Source organism: Salvelinus fontinalis, chromosome 32 (assembly GCF_029448725.1).
Source record: "Salvelinus fontinalis isolate EN_2023a chromosome 32, ASM2944872v1, whole genome shotgun sequence".
Lineage (NCBI taxonomy): Eukaryota > Metazoa > Chordata > Actinopteri > Salmoniformes > Salmonidae > Salvelinus > Salvelinus fontinalis.
The window spans coordinates 19,517,524-19,540,211 of record NC_074696.1 but is presented as its reverse complement, the minus strand read 5'-3'; the positions used below and the strand labels follow the sequence as shown (position 1 = coordinate 19,540,211).

Sequence of the window (22,688 nt, the reverse complement as noted above, 5' to 3'; positions counted from 1 at the left end):
TTGTTACTGGATGATTTTGTATTGATTTTGTATTGGTGTAGCTAGTAGGCCTCGGCCTACTGTACACATTGGTAGAGAAGGTGTGTAGGCCTAGACAGCCCAGCCTTCTCATGCCATATGTCCTATGTCCCCCTACTTATCCTCCTCAAATATGTTCTCCAGAGTGGCGCAGGGGACTAAGGCACTGCATCTCATTGTTAGAGGCGTCACCACAGACACCCTGGTTATACAGGCTGTATATCCAGGCTGTGTAGGCCGTCAATGTAAATAAGAATTTGTTATTAACCGACTTGCCTAGTTAAATAAATAAAAACTGTGGCTTGACCAGTAGGGGCAGCCTAACATGCTAAACTGAGTTTAGGGGCCCAGCCAACTCCTCAAAAAAATTCACTTCCACTTGTAAACTTAGGCCTACCAGAAAGAGATCAACATCAATGGGGTGGCAGGTGGCCTAGAGGTTGGAGAGACAGACCAGTTGCCAGAAATTTCTGAAAAAATACAGAACTGAACTGGCAACCTGCTGTGGGCTGCTGTGTTTTACCCCTGGCACCATTTCCTGCCATTGTGCCCTTGAGCAAGGCACTTAACTACCTAAAACTGCTCTTGATCCAGGGGTGCTGCTCCCTGGTGGCTAACCGTGTGCCTCTCCAAGTGTGTGTATTTGGTGGGGTTGAGATAGACATATTTCTGTATTTCACAAAATGGACACTAATCCTATATTATTCAGAGGACTCATCCCATTAACTTATTAAGTCAATATGAACAAACAAATCCAATCATTAGACTACCTCATAGGCCTATTTACACTTCACTCCATAAGTATTTGGACAGTGAAGTTACATTTGTTGTCTTACGCTATACTCCAGCATTTTAGAATTGACCTAGAATGTTTCATATTAGACGCCAGTACAGAATATCACCTTTTATTGTAGGGTATTTTCATACATACAGTATGTTCCGAAGACGTGGATGTCGGTTATGGCAGCCCCCCGCACCTCCCTGATTCAGAGGGGTTGGGTTAAATGCGGAAGACACATTTCAGTTGAATGCATTCAGTTTTACTACTGACTAGGTATCCCCCTTTCCTATCTGTTTTACCATTTAGAAATGAAAGCACTTTATGTATCTAGTCTCCCCATTTGAAGTATTTGAATAAATTCGCTTTTAGTGTATCAAAGGAGTCAACATTTTAAGTGTTTAGTCCCATATTCCTAGCAAGCAATGACTATTTCAAGCTTGTGACTCTACAAAGTCGTTGCATGCATTTGCAGTTGATTGTGCTTTGGATTATGTTTTGCCAAATAGGAACAGAATAATGTCCTGTACAAATTTGGTGCCAGTTTTATTGTACGTAAGAATAAACTCAGAAAAAATAAACGTCCTCTCACTGTCAACTGCGTTTATTTTCAGAAAACTTAACATGTGTAAATATTTGTATGAACATAAGATTCAACAACTGAGACATAAACTGAACAAGTTCCACAGACATGTGACTAACAGAAATGGAATAATGTGTCCCGTTAAAATCAAAAGTAACAGTCAGTATCTGGTGTGGCCACCAGCTGCATTAAGTACAGCAGTGCTTCTCCTCCTCATGGACTGCACCAGATTTGCTAGTTCTTGCTGTGAGATGTTACCCCACTCTTCCACCAAGGCACCTGCAAGTTCCTGGACATTTCTGGGGGGGATGGCCCTAGCCCTCACCCTCAAATCCAATAGGTCCCAGACTTGCTCAATGGGATTGAGATCCGGGCTCTACGCTGGCCATTGCAGGACACTGACATTCCTGTCTTGCAGGAAATCATGCACAGAACGACCAGTATGGCTGGTGGCATTGTCATGCTGGAGGGTCATGTCAGGATGAGCCTGCAGGAAGTATACCACATGAGGGAGGAGGATGTCATCCCTGTAATGCACAGCGTTGAGATTATCTGCAATGACAACAAGCTCAGTCCAATGATGCTGTGTCACACCGCCTCAGACCATGACGGACCCTCCACCTCCAAATCGGCCTGTATCCAGAGTACAGGCCTCGGTGTAACGCTCATTCCTTCGATGATAAATGCGAATCCGATCATCCCTGGTGAGACAAAACTTTGACTCGTCAGTGAAGAGCACTTTTGCCAGTCCTGTCTGGTCCAGCGACGGTGGGTTTGTGTCCATAGGCGACGTTGTTGCCGGTGATATCTGGTGAGGACCTGACTTACAACAGCCCTACAAGCCCTCAGTCCAGCCTCTCTCAGCCTATTGCGGACAGTCTGAGCACTGATGGAGGGATTGTGTGTTCCTGGTGTAACTCGGGCAGTTGTTGTTGCCATCCTGTACCTGTCCCGCAGGTGTGATGTTCGGATGTACCAATCCGGTGCAATTGATGTTACACGTAGTCTGCCACTGCGAGGACGGTCAGCTGCCCGTCCTGTCTCCCTGTAGCGTTGTCTTAGGCGTCTCACAGTACGGACATTGCAATTTATTACCCTGAACACATCTGTAGTCCTCATGCCTCCTTGCAGCATGCCTAAGGCACGTTCACGCAGATGAGTAGGGACCCTGGGCATCTTTCTTTTGGTGTTTTTCAGAATCAGTAGAAAGGCCTCTTTAGTGTCCTGAGTTTTCATAACTGTGACCTTAATTACCGTCTGTAAGCTGTTAGTGTCTTAACGAACGTTCCACAGGTGCATGTTCATTAATTGTTTATGGTTCATTGAACACGCATGGGAAACAGTGTTTACCCCCTTTACAATGAAGATCTGTGAAGTTATTTGGATTTTTACGAATTATCTTTGAATGACAGTTTCGCCTATGACAGTTTCTTTTTTTGCTGAGTTTAGAATATGTTTTTGAAAACTTCTATACTGAACAAAAATATAAACACAACATGCAACAATTTCAGCGATTTTACTGAGTTGAAGTTTATATTAGGAAATCAGTCAATTGAAATAAATTAATAGGCCCTAATCTATGGATATTAAATGACTGGGCAGGGGCACAGCCATGGGTGGGCCTGGGAGGGGATAGCCCCACCCACTTCAAATCAAATCAGATTGTATTGGTCACATGCACATGTTTTGCTGATGTTATTGTGGGTGTAGCGAAATGCTTGTGTTTCTAGCTCCAACAGTGCAGTAATATCTAACAAGTAATATCTAACAATTTCACAACAATACACACATCTAAAGTAAAGGAATGGAATTAAGAATATATAAATATTTTGACGAGCAAAATCGGAGCAGCATAGACTAAATTACAGTAGAATAGAATAGAATACAGTACATACTTATGAGATGAGTAATGCAAAATATGTAAACATTATTAAAGTGACTAGCATTACATTATAAAAGTGGCATGTGATTTCAAATCTATGTATATAGTGCAGCAGCCTCTAGGGTGCTAGTGATGGCTATTTAACAGTCTGATGGCATCTCGGTCCCAGCTTTGATGCACCTGTACTGACCTCACCTTCTGGATGATTGCGGAGTGAACAGGCAGTGGCTAAGGTGGTTGTTGTCCTGATGATCTTTTTGGCCTTCCTGTGACATTGGGTGCTGTAGGTGTCCTTGGGAGCCAGGCCCACCCACTGGGGAGCCAAGCCCAGCCAATCAGAATGAGGTTTTCCCCACAAAGGGCTTTATTACAGACAGAATTACTCCTCAGTTTCATCAGCTGCCCGGCTGGCTGGTCTCAGATGATCCGGCAGGTGAAGTGTTACGAATCCCGCCGAGGACGGTGCCTCTTCCCGTTCGGGGTCGCTCGGCGGTCGTCGTCTCCGGTCTACTAGCTGCCACCGATCCCCTTTTCTGTTTTCTTTTGAGTTTGTCTAATTGGTTTCACCTGTTTTGTGTTTAGGGTAGGGGGTTATTTAAACCCAGTTGGCCCGCCGACTTTTGTGCGGGCTTGTTTTTCTGTTTGTGTTGGTGGTGTTTTGTATAGTGGATTTCAGTCCTACTTATATTGGACAGTATTTTGACGCGCCCGTTGTTTGTGTGGCGTCGCCGTTTAGGTGATTATTTCTGGGTGAAATAATAAATCCACTTGATTGAGATTACCCTGCTCTCTGCACCTGACTCTTTCATGTCCACCATTGGAATTGTGACATGAAGAAGCTTGATGTGGAGGTCCTGGGTTTGTGTGGTTACACTTGGTCTGCGGTTGTGAGGCCGGTTGGACATACTGCCAAATTCTCTAAAACAACGTTTGAGATAACGTTAGTATAAACCCCCCCGCACAGTCCCCGCAGCCGGACAACTTTCTCATGGCTTCTGGAGGGAAATGCTGTTGGAATGCTCAACTGGTGTCGCTCGTTCAGCCGACAGAAACTTTCAACCGGTTTTCCCCATTAAGTAGCGAGTCGGAGTCTGAGGCCGAGTCTTCTCTTGTCTCTACTCCTCCTGTTACGGGGTCTGAGACGCCGAAGGCTCCAACCATTAGCTCTGACAAATTGAAAACCCTAGTCATTGGCGACTCCATTACCCGCAGTATTAGACTTAAAACGAATCACCCAGCAATCATACACTGTTTACCAGGGGGCAGGGCTACCGACGTTAAGGCTAATCTAAAGATGGTGCTGGCTAAAGCTAAATCTGGCGAGTGTAGAGAGTATAGAGATATTGTTATCCACGTCGGCACCAACGATGTTAGGATGAAACAGTCAGAGGTCACCAAGTGCAACATAGCTTCAGCGTGTAAATCAGCTAGAAAGATGTGTCGGCATCGAGTAATTGTCTCTGGCCCCCTCCCAGTTAGGGGGAGTGACGAGCTCTACAGCAGAGTCTCACAACTCAATCGCTGGTTGAAAACTGTTTTCTGCCCCTCCCAAAAGATAGAATTTGTAGATAATTGGCCCTCTTTCTGGGACTCACCCACAAACAAGACCAAGCCTGACCTGCTGAGGAGTGACGGACTCCATCCTAGCTGGAGGGGTGCTCTCATCTTATCTACTAACATAGATAGGGCTCTAACTCCCCTAGCTCCACAATGAAATAGGGTGCAGGCCAGGCAGCAGGCTGTTAGCCAACCTGCCAGCTTAGTGGAGTCTGCCAATAGCACAGTCAGTGTAGTCAGCTCAGCCATCCCCATTGAGACTGTGTCTGTGCCTCGACCTAGGTTGGGCAAAACTAAACATGGCGGTGTTCGCCTTAGCAATCTCACTAGGATAAAGACCTCCTCCATTCCTGCCATTATTGAAAGAGATCGTGATGCCTCACATCTCAAAATAGGGTTACTTAATGTTAGATCCCTCACTTCAAAGGCAGTCATAGTCAATGAACTAATCACTGATTATAATCTTGATGTGATTGGCCTGACTGAAACATGGCTTAAGCCTGATGAATTTACTGTGTTAAATGAGGCCTCACCTCCTGGTTACACTAGTGACCATATCCCCCATCCCGCAAAGGCGGAGGTGTTGCTAACATTTACGATAGCAAATTTCAATTTACAAAAAAAAAATGATGACGTTTTCGTCTTTTGAGCTTCTAGTCATGAAATCTATGCAGCCTACTCAATCACTTTTTATAGCTACTGTTTACAGGCGTTCCTCTCTGAGTTCCCGGAATTCCTATCAGACCTTGTAGTCATAGCAGATCATATTCTAATTTCTGGTGATTTTAATATTCATATGGAGAAGTCCACAGACCCACTCCAAAAGTCTTTCGGAGCCATCATCGACTCAGTGGGTTTTGTCCAACATGTCTCTGGACCTACTCACTGCCACAGTCATACTCTGGACCTAGTTTTGTCCCATGGAATAGATGTTGTATATCTTAATGTTTTTCCACATAATCCTGGACTATCGGACCACTATTTTATTACGTTTGCAATCGCAACAAACAATCTGCTCAGACCCCAACCAAGGACCATCAAAAGTCGTGCTATAAATTCTCAGACAACACAAAAATTCCTTGATGCCCTTCCAGACTCCTTCTGCCTACCCAAGGACGTCAGAGGACAAAAATCAGTTAACCACCTAACTGAGGAACTCAATTTAACCTTGCGCAATACCCTAGATGCAGTTGCACCCCTAAAAACTAAAAACATTTGTCATAAGAAACTAGCTCCCTGGTATACAGAAAATACCCGAGCTTTGAAGCAAGCTTCCAGAAAATTGGAACGGAAATGGCGCCACACCAAACTGGAAGTCTTCCGACTAGCTTGGAAAGACAGTACCGTGCAGTACCGAAGAGCCCTCACTGCTGCTCGATCATCCTACTTTTCCAACTTAATCGAGGAAAATAAGAACAATCCAAAATTTATTTTTGATACTGTTGCAAAGCTAACTAAAAAGCAGCATTCCCCAAGAGAGGATGGCTTTCACTTCAGCAGTAATAAATTCATGAACTTCCTTGAGGAAAAGATCATGACCATTAGAAAGCAAATTACGGACTCCTCTTTGAATCTGCGTATTCCTCCAGGGCTTAGCTGTCCTGGATCTGCACAGCTCTGCCAGGGCCTGGGATCGGGAGAGACACTTAAGTGTTTTAGTACTATATCTCTTGACACAATGATGAAAATAATCATGGCCTCTAAACCTTCTAGCTGCATACTGGATCCTATTCCTACTAAACTACTGAAAGAGCTGCTTCCTGTGCTTGGCCCTCCTATGTTGAACATAATAAACAGCTCTCTATCCACCGGATGTGTACCAAACTCACTAAAAGTGGCAGTAATAAAGCCTCTCTTGAAAAGCCAAACCTTATAAAAAAATATATATAAAAAACTATCGGCCTATATCGAATCTTCCATTCCTCTCAAAAATTTTAGAAAAAGCTGTTGCAAAGCAACTCACTGCCTTCCTGAAGACAAACAATGTATACGAAATGCTTCAGTCTGGTTTTAGACCCCATCATAGCACTGAGACTGCACTTGTGAAGGTGGTAAATTACCTTTTAATGGCGTCAGACCGAGGCTCTGCATCTGTCCTCGTGCTACTAGACCTTAGTGCTGCCTTTGACACCATCGATCACCACATTCTTTTGGAGAGACTGGAAACCCAAATTGGTCTACACGGACAAGTTCTGGCCTCGTTTAGATCTTACCTGTCGGAAAGATATCAGTTTGTCTCTGTGAATGGTTTGTCCTCTGACAAATCAAATGTACATTTCGGTGTTCCTCAAGGTTCCGTTTTAGGACCACTATTGTTTTCACTATATATTTTACCTCTTGGGGATGTTATTCGAAAACATAATGTTAACTTTCACTGCTATGCGGATGACACACAGCTGTACATTTCAATGAAACATGGTGAAGCCCCAAAATTGCCCTCGCTAGAAGCCTGTGTTTCAGACATAAGGAAGTGGATGGCTGAAAACTTTCTACTCTTAAACTCGGACAAAACAGAGATGCTTGTTCTAGGTCCCAAGAAACAAAGAGATCTTCTGTTAAATCTGACAATTAATCTTGATGGTTGTAAAGTCGTCTCAAATAAAACTGTGAAGGACCTCGGCGTTACTCTTGACCCTGATCTCTCTTTTGACGAACATATCAAGACTGTTTCAAGGACAGCTTTTTTCCATCTACGTAACATTGCAAAAATCAGACATTTTCTGTCCAAAAATGATGCAGAAAAATTAATACCTGCATTTGTTACTTCTAGGTTAGACTACTGCAATGCTCTACTTTCAGGCTACCCGGATAAAGCACTAAATAAACTTCAGTTATTGCTAAATACGGCTGCTAGAATCCTGACTAGAACCAAGAAATTTGATCATATTACTCCAGTGCTAGCTTCCCTACACTGGCTTCCTGTTAAGGCAAGGGCTGATTTCAAGGTTTTACTGTTAACCTATAAAGCGTTACATGGGCTTGCTCCTACCTATCTTTCCGAGTTGGTCCTGCCGTACATAACTATACGTACGCTACGGTCACAAGACGCAGGCCTCCTAATTGTCCCTAGAATTTCTAAGCAAACAGCGGGAGGCAGGGCTTTCTCCTATAGATCTCCATTTTTATGGAACGGTCTGTCTACCCATGTGAGAAACGCAGACTCGGTCTCAACCTTTAAGTCTTTACTGAAGACTTATCTCTTCAGTAGGTCATATGATTGAGTGTAGTCTGGCCCAGGAGTGTGAAGGTGAACGGAAAGGCTCTGGAGCAACGAACCGCCCTTGCTGTCTCTGCCTGGCCGGTTCCCCTCTCTCCACTGGGATTCTCTGCCTCTAACCCTATTACAGGGGCTGAGTCACTGGCTTACTGGTGCTCTTTCATGCCGTCCCTAGGAGGGGTGCGTCACTTGAGTGGGTTGAGTTACTGACGTGATCTTCCTGTCTGGGTTGGCGCCCCCCCCCCCCCCCCCCCCTTGGTTTGTGCTGTGGTGGAGATCTTTGTGGGCTATACTCGGCCTTGTCTCAGGATTGTAAGTTGGTGGTTGAAGGTATCCCTCTAGTGGTGCGGGGGCTGTGCTTTGGCAAAGTGGGTGGGGTTATATCCTTCCTGTTTGGCCCTGTCCGGGGGTATCTTCGGATGGGGCCACAGTGTCTCCTGACCCCTCCTGTCTCAGCCTCCAGTATTTATGCTGCAGTAGTTTATGTGTCGGGGGGCTAGGGTCAGTTGGTTATACCTGGAGTACTTCTCCTGTCTTATCCAGTGTCCTGTGTGAATTTAAGTATGCTCTCTCTAATTCTCTCGTTCTCTCTTTCTTTCTCTCTCTCTGAGAACCTGAGCCCTAGGACCATACGACTTTTATTCCTGATTATTATTTGACCATGCTTGTCATTTATGAACATTTTGAAAATCTTGGCTCTCTCTAATTCTCTCCTTCTCTCTTTCTTTCTCTCTATCGGAGGACCTGAGCCCTAGGACCATACGTCAGGACTACCGGGCATGATGACTCCTTGCTGTCCCCAGTCCACCTGGCCTTGCTGCTATTCCAGTTTCAACTGTTCTGCCTGCGGTTATGGAAACCGCCACCTGTCCCAGACCTGCTGTTTTCAACTCTTAATGATCGGCTATGAAAAGCCAACTGACATTTATTCCTGATTATTATCTGACCACGCTTGTCATTTATGAACATTTTGAAAATCTTGGCTCTCTCTAATTTTCTCCTTCTCTCTTTCTTTCTCTCTCTCGGAGGACCTGAGCCCTAGGACCATACGTCAGGACTACCGGGCATGATGACTCCTTGCTGTCCCCAGTCCACCTGGCCTTGCTGCTATTCCAGTTTCAACTGTTCTGCCTGCGGTTATGGAAACCGCCACCTGTCCCAGACCTGCTGTTTTCAACTCTTAATGATCGGCTATGAAAAGCCAACTGAAAATTATTAATGATTATTATTTGACCATGCTTGTCACTTATGAACATTTTGAACATCTTGGCATAGTTATGTTATAATCTCCACCCAGCACAGCCAGAAGAGGACTGGCCACCCCTCATAGCCTGGTTGTCACACCCTGGCCTTAGTTATCTTTGTTTTCATTATTATTTTAGTTAGGTCAGGGTGTGACATGGGGAAGTTTGTGTGTTTTTGTATTGTCCAGGGTGTTGTATGTTTTAGGGGGTTTAGTAGAGGAGATGGTTTAGTGTTCAGTGTAGGTGTCTAGGAAAGTCTATGGTTGCCTGAATTGGGTCTCAATTAGAGACAGCTGGTTATTGTTGTCTCTGATTGGGAGCCGTATTTAAGGCAACCATAGGCTTTAGCTTTTTGTGGGTAATTGTCTGTGTCTATGTGTAGTGGTTGTGTCAGCACTATCTAGATTTATAGCTTCACGGTCGTCTGTTTGTTGTTTTGTTTCATTTTTCTTCTTAAAATAAAAGAGAAGATGTATTTTCAACACGCTGTGCCTTGGTCCTCTCTCTCTCCCTTTGACGATCGTGACACTGGTTCCTCTCTAGGTTTCTTCCTAGGTTTTGGCCTTTCTAGGGAGTTTTTCCTAGCCACCGTGCTTCTACACCTGCATTGCTTGCTGTTTGGGGTTTTAGGCTGGGTTTCTGTACAGCACTTCGAGATATTAGCTGATGTACGAAGGGCTATATAAAATAAACTTGATTGCTTGATTGAGATGGCTTATGGTAGAGAAATTAACATTCAAACCTCTGGCCACAGCTCTGGTGAACATTTCTGCAGTCAACATGCTAATTGCACGCTCCCTCAAAACTTGAGACATCTGTGGCATTGTGTTGTGTGGCAAAACTGCAAATTTTAGAGTGACCTTTTATTGTCCCCAGCATAAGGTGCACCTGTGTAATGATCATGCTGTTTAATCAGCTTAATATTCCACACCTGTCAGGTGGATGGATTATCTTGGCAAAGGATAAATGCTCACTAACAGGAATATAAACAAATTTGTGCACAAATTGCTATTGTCTATATTGTAATTGTTTTTAATAACCTGCCCAGGGACTGCGGTTGAAAATTAGCCGGCTGGCTAAAACCGGCACTTTTACTGAAACGTTGATTAATGTGCACTGTCCCTGTAAAAATAAAATAAACTCAAGCTCAAAAATTGAGAGAAGGCTTTTTGTGCATATGGAACATTTCTGGGGTCTTTTATTTCAGCTCATGAAACATGGGATAATAATGGGACCATTATTTTTATATATATTTATATATTATTTTATAATAATGCTAGCCTCCCCTGTTAGGTAATGGTGAAAAGTTTGCATGTTTTGTTGTCGCCTCTGAATGGCATCTCACTCATTAGGCCTATTAATTATTCATGACATTATCAGGATTCATGTAGAAGTGTTCAGAAACATCTTTATTATAGACTTAAAGAAAATGACTCCAGTCATCATTCACCATTCAGTTAATATTGGGCAACATTTCTGAACGGTAAAACAGATATGTATGGAAATACCCTCAAATAAAGTTAACATTCGGTACTGTCGCCTCATATGAAACGTTTGATCTCAAATCCAAAATGCTGGACGGAGTAGGTCTACAATGAATAGACCTATAACAATTAAAGAAACCTTCATTATTTTGGATTTGGCATGTTTTAGTCTTAATTGATTGATTACATACAGTATGCAACAACAGCCAACTACGTTGAGTATCCGGCTACGAATGATGCGCAGTCCCCAAATATTTTCTTGGAATGTCTTGTCGCGTGTGGCTGACGCTGATTCCACTGCTTCTCACCAAGTAATGATACGTTCCCTCATTCACCACCGAGCGGCGCCATTTTATGCTGATTCCTGCTTCGCACAAAGTGATCATACGTTCCCTCACTCACCACCGAGCGGCGCCATTTTACTACAATACGCGCGTTGTTCAGTTGCGTGCAACATCCACAGAGCTTAGTGAACATAGTGATAAAATAAATTAATGTTGTCTGTTTCCGTTGTTTCAATGCATTTTCGGTGTGGTTAAACGTGGCCGTTGTTGACGGACAAATAATCGAGTATAATTAGGTAGTTTCCATAGATTTCCACCGTGGTAAGAGAAATGTGTGATATAGCCTAATAATAAATTGTATGCAGAAATGTTCATCTTTATGAGGATGAGGTAGACCTTGGTGTGACCTTAAAATTAACATAGGCCTACAAATGAATGGGCATATAGGCCTTTAGGCTGACAATATGGGGTAAAATCACACAAAAACACTTGTTTCTTCTTCCTTTGTGAATATGCAAGTAAAACACAGATCTAGTTTTATCTGTTCATTGCATCACCTGCATTTTATGTTGTGACAATCGAAACTGTTTCATTTCTGTCTCTGCATTAAGTCCAATCATGAGACATTTTAAGATAAATACTGTAGTAATTTCATTTTTTTGTTTCGTTTCTTGTCGAAAGCTGAATTATTAATGGAAGGCAACACAACAGTCGTAATGTTTTAATACTGAAGCTCATGATAGACTGATATATTCTTGTGGACGTTTTGGAAACTGCAATTTACCACCCTAAATTGTCAATCGATGACATGACACTCAGTTTAATTGCCCGTTTTGATTGATAATAAAAACACAACAAAGTAGCCTGAGTCGTATATCGCCTATGGCAAACTAGTCGAGCGAGTTGGGGTGTATGCTGTCTGCGCGCCTTGGCCAATGGAACCAGATCCTCCCTGCAGTGCGTAAGAGCGCAATTTAGGATTTAACCAAGTCTTTGCTGAGGGGCTGGCAGAAGTTCGAGAGACCCCGTCGGTGTAAGCACATATCACACAATGCAAGTGTAGTCTTCAGTCATTCTTCAGACGTCTCATTGGAGTTAGACTGCCATTTAACGTTGCTGCTTTCGAACTATGACTGGAGTATTCGACCGAAGGATTCCGAGTTTCAAACCTGCCGACTTCCAGAACCCTTTTCAGGTTTCCACCACAATGCACCACCCGTCTCAGGAATCCCCTACGCTACCCGAGTCTACGGCCACGGATTCAGGCTACTATAGCCCGGCTGGAGCAGTGCACCATGGCTATTGTTCGCCTAATTCCACCTCGTATGGGAAACCTCTCAATGCCTATCAATACCAGTACCACGGCGTAAACGGATCTGCGGGAAATTACCCTGCAAAAACATACCCAGACTACAGCGCATACACAGCCTCTGCTTACCACCAATATGCTGGAACTTATAGCAGAGTACAACCACAACCATTAAGTCCGCAAGGTAATTACACAATGTTTTATTGAATTTGTATTAGGCTATTATTATTATTATTGAATCAAATATGTGTTGTGTTCGACCTCACACAATTTTTACATGCGTGTATTTCAAACTGGGGTAAGCTATTTTTCCATCATGGTAAAATTCTTGAAATCAAATTTGGTAAAGGGGCACAAAGTTTTCACCGAAGTTATTCTGTAAAAAAGACGTACTTTTCCTTTACTCGTTAGATTCTTTGCGAGACGCATTGGCTTTAATATCCGCCTATAAATCGACAGATGTCCTCTTGATTTGATCGCTCTGAAATAGATGGAATACCCAGGAAATATGACTGTGTTATGCAAATACTTTATTAGTACACCACAGATAAAGCAATTGAATTCTTTCTTTCAGAAAAAGAAGTAGCAGAACCTGAAGTGAGGATGGTAAACGGAAAGCCCAAGAAAGTCAGAAAACCACGGACAATCTACTCCAGTTTTCAGCTAGCTGCCCTGCAGCGGAGATTTCAGAACACACAGTACCTCGCGCTGCCAGAGAGAGCAGAGCTCGCGGCTTCGTTGGGACTCACGCAAACGCAGGTAAATAGGTTACTTTTCTCTTTTTCATTGAGTGTTCAGTTTCATTCTGTTTTAGTTTTTTAAATCAAAATTATCAGTTCAAATTTGCCTTGTGTTTTGAATATACATGTAATGCGTAAAGTGTGCGTAATGAATTATTGGAAAATGATCGAAAGCTTAATTCGTATGCATACTTTTGTATAATGGCATTCTGGGATGTTAATATGCTGTTATTTTAACTCACTTTGACATATTTCTCATCCATCCCCAGGTCAAGATCTGGTTCCAGAACAAAAGGTCGAAACTGAAGAAAATTATGAAGAATGGTGAGCTTCCACCGGAACACAGTCCGAGCTCCAGCGACCCTATGGCATGCAACTCTCCGCAGTCCCCCGCCGTCTGGGACACGCATGGCCCGTCCAGGCCTCACAGCCACCAGGCGCAGAACATCAACCCCGCGGCCTCCACCTTTTTGGAAAACTCCGCGTCTTGGTACTCCACGGCTGGTGCCATGAATTCTCACCTCCAGGCCCCCAACTCGATACAGCACTCTTTGGTTCTTGGATCTGGGACGTTATACTGAAACCCAGTTCAACAAATATTTACATTGTATGGGACTCGTGTTTAAAATGTCCAGAGGAATATGCAATGTATTGATGACAGTCATAGAAGAACGTGTATAATGTGTAAATGTGTGCATGTAATTTATTGCATTTTGGAAGACTAATTAAACGTTTTAAATCGACAATGCAACCCAGAGACTTTTAATGGCGCCCTCCTGAATTATGACTTAGACAAAAAACAATTACTGCTAGCCCTCCCACAAGTCCTCCCTCATAATTAGGCTATTCGCACTGAAAATCAATGACCCCGTAACATTACAAAATTTGCCCACATTCTGAGACACTTTAAATCCACGTACAGATCAAACTCGAGATTAATTGCCTGGGCTGTCTGCGTGACATATTTGGTCAGTTCTGCACATTTGTGATTGACTTTAAATATTTATTTGGGGACAAAACGATCAACAAGGAGATGTGTATACTGACCTTAAGCTATAGGCCTACAATTAGGCTATTTTTCATTTTCAACAAGCGCGGAATTCTCAGGGGGAGTTACCTGCTGGTATGCCAAAAGGTTAGGCTGGATTTGTTTTGTGTCATGTCATGTATTATTCATGTTAAGTACTACAACCTGTTTTATGGTTATGCGCATATTACATGCCCAGAGTACATTATGTTTCGAGCGGATCCATAACGGACTGAAACAGAACCGTATCGAAGAGAGCATCATAGTTTATGAGTGTCTATTGGTTTTGACATCCAGTTAAATGTGGATGAATTGATTGCAGGTACAGGCCTACTATTGCATTATTAGAGTTGTAAATTATGTTCCTCTGAAAGACAAATATTCAAGGAATGGTATGCTGTTGTTACTACTTTATTAAACAGTCATAACAAAACATATTATTTAGTTTGTTCTTGTTGTCCGTGGTGAACGAGATGTAAAACCAAACAAAATAATCAATAATTCACACGATTTAAATCAGATTATTGTAAAGATACAGACATTGTTGTTGATACTATTTTCTTGCAGGTTAATTCTACTATACATGTATTATTATTATGCCTATTCTTTAAATCATGTTAGCACATTTCAGTCTCGTGTTTTGGAGTTGCATCTGGATTTCAACCTCCCCCAAAGAATGTGGGTGTCGGTCTGGCAGACAGTCTGCAGCCGTGCTCTCTTTTTGTCCCCTAGAATTAGTTGCTTTGAATGGCAGAGAGGAGGCGAATGGGCGGTACGAAGATCTGAGACAATTTGCATTCCTGTGGGGGCAAACCGGCTCCAGAGCTCTGCCACTCCCGGCCACAGCCCACCTCCGTCAGACCTTCCGGGTAAAATAAAATCTTCAACATTTGAACATATCATTAACTACCAGCAGTAGGCCTCCTACAACGAGTATTGCCACTGAATACCACTAAACAAACTATACTCCACAGAAGCGAAAATCAAGGCCTATGAATGTGTTGTGATTGGGTTCTTTTTCCAGACTTTACATAAAACATGTTATCATTATGGATATATAAACGAATCAACCAAGAAACAATCACACACACACACACACGCGCGCACACACACACACACACACACACACACACACACACACACACACACACACACACACACACACACACACACACACACACACACACACACACACACACACACACACAGGGAGAGGACACGTTTACCACAAACTAAATCTGGCCTGGACACAAAATAATGTTGCGAAGCATCTGACCTAAGGATACACAATGCATAATAAACAATACACCAATGTTAACATGGTGTGCATGCAACTGAATGCCCGTCTCCTCTGATTTTCCCACGGACCTGACTGTCCTGGCTGAATATAGCCGTAGAAAACAACTAATGCACTTGGGAATGTTCAGCTGAAATCATTGTGCAAAAAATAAAATGGTTTGCTGAACGCTAATCCGAAACCTCGACGTAGTGCACGTGGTCCCATAATTACACTGCCAGTGCTCGAGAACTCTACGTTTGATTTTCATATTACTGTTTATGCCCCCTCCACCCCCCGTCCCCCAACACACACACACACGCGCACGCACACACCATGCCATTATATCAAGAGCCACGCTAAATTCCAACTGAACATGTTCCACTCCCCTACAAATCGAGTCTAAATAATGACAGTTAGCTTTACTGGACAGCTTCAACCGTAACACTCAAAAATAATTATACTCCAGGATTAGGCTCCATTATCATAATCTGGACATTGACAATTATCTATAATTTTCAAAGATGCGCTTGCTTCTTGATTGCAGAATGCTTTTTTCTAGCTCACCATCACTAAACAGTGACAGTAATAACAGCTAATTTTGCAGGCAATATATAAGAGGTACCGGGGTGTTCAAGCACTTTCACACCTGGATATGCTTACTCAACCACGAGCACTAGAACCGTGTACTGTCGCAGACAGTGTTCCCATTCGAAGCCAACCTTTTTGACCACTGCTAACACTATTGTAGGCTAAAGAATCATATGAAGGTAAGGCTGTTTTTTCTCTGTGAATCACTTGATGAAAGATTGTTGTATACTTTCGTTTTAGAATTTTTAAATACCGATTGCATTTGTTTTGTATAGCCTAGGCTAAAGGTATTTAACCTACCTTATTCTAGGTTACATTTTGAATATATTCTTATATTTTTGTAATAAATAACCCATGTCTTACGCGCTAAATAAAACAACGACAATGGATCAAATCTGAGAAGCATGCATTCAACACTAGCCCGTAAATATTGACGTTCATTCTAGCCTATGTATTTGCCAGACGTTTCGGACAATGTTATTTCCATAGGCGTATATGCAAAGAGAACCTTTGCCAATTCAGATTTCATCATCAATTGCAATCAAGAAGCCAAACTGATCAAATATGATCAGGTTATCCTGGAACATATTGCATCAATCTATATCTTGGTCAGAAAACCACACAGGAGTGTTGTCATCTCCCTCCCTCCCTTACCCCCCCCCTTCTAGCGCTAGTTCTGATTTTCTCATTATGTCTTCTGTCACTTCCAGCTGCTTTCTATCTGAGCTCTATATTTTTGTTCATATAATATTAATCAATTGACTTACATAATATTAAACATGTGCATTGTTGAGCCTTTTCACAGTTCTGATGCAGATTGACTCTTCCTATTGCAACGATTTTCAAAATATCCTTTAAAATGCATGACAGATTTATGACGATATAAGCTTCTTTATTGTAAAAGCAAGTGATTTGCGGGCAGTCCTTTGGGTGTGAAAATACTTTGGTAGAAGAAATTCCGCACACCACGCACTTTTCTGCTTTACGAGTTACTCTCGGTAAATATAGGAACTTTTTAAGTGAAAGGTTGTTTACGAGAGTTTGGGCAATAAATCAAAGTATATATATATATATATTTGCAAATAAAGGCATATAGATATGGTGGTGATAGGGCCTGTAGGTTTTAGTTAAGTGGGGCCCATGCAGGTATACTGTGTGCCAGTGGGGCATCCACGATTTGACAGCTGCAGACACTTTCACATTCTTCTTTTCAACATTGTAATTTCAGATAATATCCCAACCGTTCACTGCTCTCAGCAATTTGTATATGAATAACCTAATAATTTCCCTCTTTTGTTCCGTCTGTGCTACCTCAAATCCAAATAAAGATGCCTTTTAGTATTAAAAGTGGTAGAAAATTACAGGTAATTATCTTTGACGGTAAAAACGTTGTAATCAGCGGGCTTGCATCAAAAATTACCCTAATTATGCCTGCATTTATGAGAATGGAAAAAAAGCCTCACTTGGATAAAACACATAAATTGTCCCAAATATCTCCTTCATATTGAACGGGACTGCAGCTGGATGCTTTGTTAAAGATCGATCCCGTGGAGCTTGGCATTTGGCGTCTTGCTTTAGGACAGGCAGAGAGGAGAAAAACATTTTGTCAATACTTCTAATAATTGAGGCAGAAAATCACAAGATTAACTGGACATGGAGCGACCATCTTTAGCGGGATAAATTGATAAAGCGGAACAGGGTAAGTTCATTTCCTCAAGTGTTGTTTAATGTATTTGACTATAGGCTATTTTGTTCGTTTTTAGTGCGTTGGATATTTATATTTTATGAAGAGGAAACATAGTGTTATGATGGATAGCCTGTAATATTTGAATGAAAAACCTATGGGACCTACATTTTAGAACGTCCATAGGACCTCGACAAGGAAGGGCTCATCTGTCATGTATGACATATATCAATCATGTTATCTTTCAGTACAAAACACGAAACTTTGTTTTAAGTCAAGGTTTACTCCATTTATGAAAGACAAAACATAAAAAGTGTATGTACAACTAAAATTGATGAATATATATACAGAGAGAATGCTTTGTTTTGCATGTTCGAGAAAAACACTCAGTCAAAGTGAAGTTTAGATTTCAACAATATAAGATGGCATAATGTTCAACCCGCAAGTGTACTCCATTCCGTGCCCAAGTGTTGGGCTAAATGTCAGTGATAGCCTATATTTGGTATATTGACAGTCAGATGTTGACATGAATGAAAGCATAACAAAGGCAATCCCACTGAACAGTCATTGGTAAGTTAATACGGTTAGTTCCTTTATCGTGTGTCATATCACAGAGACTTTGTCCCCAAGTATCCTTCACAAGCAGCCGACCCTTTCGCCAAGGAATCTCTGTTCGAACGGGACAACAATTTTGTCTCGAGGCTGATGGAAATCAATTGTGCAGGTAAAACTATAAAGGTTCGAAAGTCTCGAGTCAGGCCTCGGGCCTCCCCGCCCTTTGCGCAGTCTATCTCTGCATTGTCTCTTGATGTGGGGAGGAGTACCAGTGAGAATAACCGGGCATGTAGCCGTTGGCCGCCATGTTTACTCCTTTGCTGGACGCTGAAACATCCCATATGGGAGGAATTGCTGGAGAGCGGGGAGACAGGCCGATGGAACTAGGCATAGTAGGGTCGCTCTCCTGCGGGTTGCCACCTGCCTTCAGCAGCTTCTTGAACTTTGACCTTTTATTCTGGAACCATATCTTTACCTGCACGAGATAACAGGAAGGCAACGGAAGACCAGATAACAGATAATGTTACAATCATTAAAATATGTATTAATTAACATGTTAATAAATAGGCTTATAGACCAATAGAAATGTTGAATATTATTAGAACATCTACAAGACAGTATTACAATGCAACACAACACCCAGAGCAATTGTTGGGTAGTAATAATAATAATACATGCTAATGATATGCCTAATAATAATACGAGTAATACATGATAATAAATGGCTAATAATAATACCATAATTTATACCCTTCTGTATAATAATTCCCGTGTTGTAAATACCTGTGTCTGTGTTAGTCCGAGAGATGCAGCCAGCTCAGCGCGTTCTGGCAGGGCAAGGTATTGTGTTTGCTGGAAACGATGATTTAAAGCTTGAAGCTGCAAACTAGAATAAATCGTCCGAGGTTTGCGAATCTTCTTGCCTTTCCCGTTGAAACGAATTTCTCCGTTTTCAATCACTGTTGTTTTTTGCTGCTCTGCAACAAAAAAGGGCAATGTTAGTCCACTACAAAAGACCAAAAATATTACACAACAAATTGTTAAGAATTCCCCAAATCATGTTTTTTCATTTCGTAGATTATAATAGGTTCCAATTTAAATGGCTAAATAGGTCTATCTAATAAGGAAAATATGATACATTTAGTTATATTAAATCCAGACCACTAATACATATTCACATGTCACATTTGCTCAATCTGATTGTAATCATCCTTGAATCCTCTGTCATATTTAGGATATTGCTCATAATGACATGTCAATTAAATGCTAATTACAACTTTCAAAGCGAGTAGACCGCCTAATTCCAAGAATAATTCGTGAGGATTCCTCTTTTGTCATTATACCCCGTGAAAAGCATGGCCATGGAATGGGATCTGGGGGAGGGTTCTAAAGCAAGAGACACCATGAAATAAACATCGATGTAGAAAATTAACCGAGTCAACAGATAACATGTAATTCAGACACAATTTCAAAATTATTTCGAAATTCAATGATCTGCTGGACGTTTATTTGGCTTTATCTCGTTCTTGACCGATTTGATAAGAAATAAATAAGCATTCGCATTTTTATCGCTGTTCATGAAAACGACATTCAGCATATTTCTTCTCATGAATGGAAAGCGTCTTACCTGTGCCGTCTAACCTTGCCTGGCCGCCAGTTGTGTTGTTGTGGTAGGACGGCAAGTACGGGCTGTGGTGGGGGTGGCTCACGTAGGAGTACGGTAGCGACCTGTTGTAGGAATTTGTTCCGGAGTACGAAGAGTTATCGTGCTGATGGTGAGCTGGGTGCGACCCGGAATGGAGACAGTGCAGCGGGTAGTGGCTGGCGGCCATCGACGGAGAGCTCTGTTGTGAGTGAGACTGCTGACCAAACTCCATGAAAGCAGACTTTGACGAGTCCTGAGCCTCCAGACCGTCAGCCATCGTAGTCATGGTCATCATCAAATTTTCTACCTTGAGAGCACTCACCCCCTCTCTCAAGTCCAAATGGGTTCTCTCGCTGTGTTGTTGTCTCTCTCTCCTCAACGGACAGATATTGTCCCATTAACACCTGAATTTCTTAGTTTCTTCGATTTTTTTCCTCCTCTGATTTTCTCACTCGGTATGGCGCAAAGTGGGCATAAGTTAAGGCAGAGATTTAAGGTGGATTCTGTTAAAATTGAATCCTTGCTTCCAGACTTGATGCAGACACTACAAGTAAAATGGTTTGTCTCCAAAGGGCAGCGCCTTCCGATTGGTCATTCAACCCAACGTCATCAGTTGTGTGCTTCACGGAGACTTCAGCGCAAGTTAACCCACCTTACCAACTCCCACCGCAGCCACAACTAGGATAACCTAAGTCCTACAGACAATAGTCAAACGCAAGAAGCTTGTATAATAATTATAGAAGCCCTTTGGAATAGTCAATTTGTTTAAGGATGAATCCTCAACCCCAAATTACGCACAGCCCACGGTTTGATTTAGCCTAACGAACAAATATAATTTTGAACACACCGTATCACCACCCTGGAAATATACTGACACAATTTCCATACTGTCGTAATGATTAGGTTATTCAAAGAAAATGACATGCAACAAATCAACAAGATGACAACAACAATGCAGTCCTATTGCAGATAGGAAGAGTGGATGTCGTGGTTAACCGATTGTATCCTTTATTCAGTAGGCCTACACTCTTAGAAAAAAAGGTTCTGGATAGAACCTAAACGGGTTCTATTGCTTGCTTCATATATGGCACCCCTAAGTGTTCGATATAGAACCCCATGTGATCTTCTTCACTGAACCAAAATTGGTTCCACATAGAACCCTTGGATTCCATATAGGGTTCTATATGGAACCAATTTCGGTTCTACATATAACCTAAAGGGGTGCCATATATGAAGCAAGCATAGAATCTTTTTTGGGTTCAATTCAGATACTTTTTTCTAAGAGTGTATGAAATACATGCAAATTATACAGTTTGCGGTTTGGCAAAATCTGTTGCAATATAAACTATCAATGCAAATGCAATAAAACGGTCTTTAAATTTACTTTCACATAGGCACATTATTTCTTTTTTCATTATCGTCAACACGTTTTTTCCCAAAGTGTGGCATTCATTTATTTCAAAATGGTGATGAAAAAGCAATTATTGTCGCAATCATTTAAAACCAAAACCTCTTTGATTAAACACCACACATCATTCCAATTGGAGCTATAAAATTAAGACCATTTCGCCTGTAATGATTATGGACTGGGTTTATTTTGGGAAGGTGGAATAAAACTGTATATAGCATAAATTATCCCCTAATTATACGCCAGTGTCGCCTCAATTATCCTCTTATCAAAAATGGTTGTCTAAATGCAGCGTTTAGTTTCAATTTTCTCCATTTCTATAACAAGAACTTGGTACCTTGCTATTATTGTCAGGCTTGTTATTTACTTTGTGGCATTTAAAAAGTGCACAACCCAGTCGGATAATCATTTTCCAGCAGTGGACCAAGCGAGAAGTACAGAGACAGTTGGTAGATGTGAAATATATGAAATGCCTTTTGATATCGGATTTTAAACCAAGGCCTTCATAAAAAAACGAGACGTTTTAGGATACCTCTATATGGACATCATAAAGGTAAGAGACCCCAGAGAAAGACACATGTCTTCTGCATGATAGATTTGACAATTTTTCGTATTTTTCTTGGTAAAGGCTATATGGGGATTTATGTATTTATTCAGATAAATTAAATCAGTGCAATTCTTAGGAACCTAAATAAGGGAATTAGAACAGGCTTTACCTGAGATATAACAGCCTAGACGTCGCCATCCCTGAATGCCTCATCCCGAGTTTCACCTCAACACGCAGGACAGAAACCAGATCCATACCTTATCTAATCGGATTTGAATGGCACAAGCCAAACATTGAGGGGCTTTTCCGTGATGTTGCTTCCCTATCTCGGTACTTTATTAGTTAAGACTTAAGATATTATAATTCATTACCTTTTGGAGAGACCGAAGCATCACCTACCTACCGTGACAGTTGTATGACCTCCGAACATGTTTTCTGTGAAATGTGGAAATGTAACGTATAGTGTCCCGCAGGCGTGATAGGAAGCTGTACACCAGTGGAGATTATTGAGGTGATGAAAATAATGAAAGATCACTGGATTTGTTTGTTTTAAATGGTCTGAGGACACAGTGTGATGATGGACGTAGGCTATCGTTTTTTGGGGGGAAACATAACATTTCAAATATGATGATGTGGTGCATTTATATTTCTAAGTAGTAAGCTATAAATGCAATGTACACAATTGCTATAATCATAATTTTTTTCAGATTAAGTATATTTGCTTATATTGATGCTGAACAATTTCATAAAGTATACATAGATACATTCATACATTCATACAGTACCAGTCAAAAGTTTGGACACACCTACTCATTCAAGATTTTTTCTTTATTTTGACTATTTTCTACTTTGTAGAATA

At 41.7% G+C, this 22,688-nt stretch overlaps 2 protein-coding genes across 2 annotated transcripts; one reads left to right on the top strand and one right to left on the bottom strand.

Annotated features, from left to right (window-relative positions):
- The first annotated feature begins 11,955 nt into the window (after window positions 1-11,955).
- On the top strand, window positions 11,956-14,560 carry LOC129830844 (homeobox protein Dlx5a-like). The gene is made up of 3 exons (XM_055893626.1): window positions 11,956-12,540; window positions 12,931-13,115; window positions 13,366-14,560. Exons 1-3 carry the CDS (start codon window positions 12,177-12,179, stop codon window positions 13,675-13,677), a joined length of 861 nt encoding a protein of 286 aa, XP_055749601.1. The 5' UTR covers window positions 11,956-12,176; the 3' UTR covers window positions 13,678-14,560.
- A 3,377-nt stretch (window positions 14,561-17,937) lies between these two features.
- LOC129830843 (homeobox protein Dlx6a-like) lies at window positions 17,938-20,575 on the bottom strand. Its single transcript, XM_055893625.1, has 3 exons — window positions 19,857-20,575; window positions 19,013-19,206; window positions 17,938-18,704 (listed from the first exon to the last, which is right to left on the bottom strand). The coding sequence occupies exons 1-3, from the start codon at window positions 20,167-20,169 to the stop codon at window positions 18,462-18,464; spliced, it is 750 nt and encodes a 249-aa protein (XP_055749600.1). The 5' UTR covers window positions 20,170-20,575; the 3' UTR covers window positions 17,938-18,461.
- Between the last annotated feature and the right edge of the window lie 2,113 nt (window positions 20,576-22,688).

Coding starts and splice junctions, on each gene's coding strand:
- LOC129830844 (XM_055893626.1), top strand. CDS start 12,177: ATGACTGGAGTATTCGACCGAAGGATTCCGAGTTTCAAACCTGCCGAC. Junction 12,541..12,930: donor ACAACCATTAAGTCCGCAAG/GTAATTACACAA, acceptor TCTTTCTTTCAG/AAAAAGAAGTAGCAGAACCT. Junction 13,116..13,365: donor TGGGACTCACGCAAACGCAG/GTAAATAGGTTA, acceptor ATCCATCCCCAG/GTCAAGATCTGGTTCCAGAA.
- LOC129830843 (XM_055893625.1), bottom strand. CDS start 20,169: ATGATGACCATGACTACGATGGCTGACGGTCTGGAGGCTCAGGACTCG. Junction 19,207..19,856: donor GGCAAGGTTAGACGGCACAG/GTAAGACGCTTT, acceptor TTTTTGTTGCAG/AGCAGCAAAAAACAACAGTG. Junction 18,705..19,012: donor TCGGACTAACACAGACACAG/GTATTTACAACA, acceptor TATCTCGTGCAG/GTAAAGATATGGTTCCAGAA.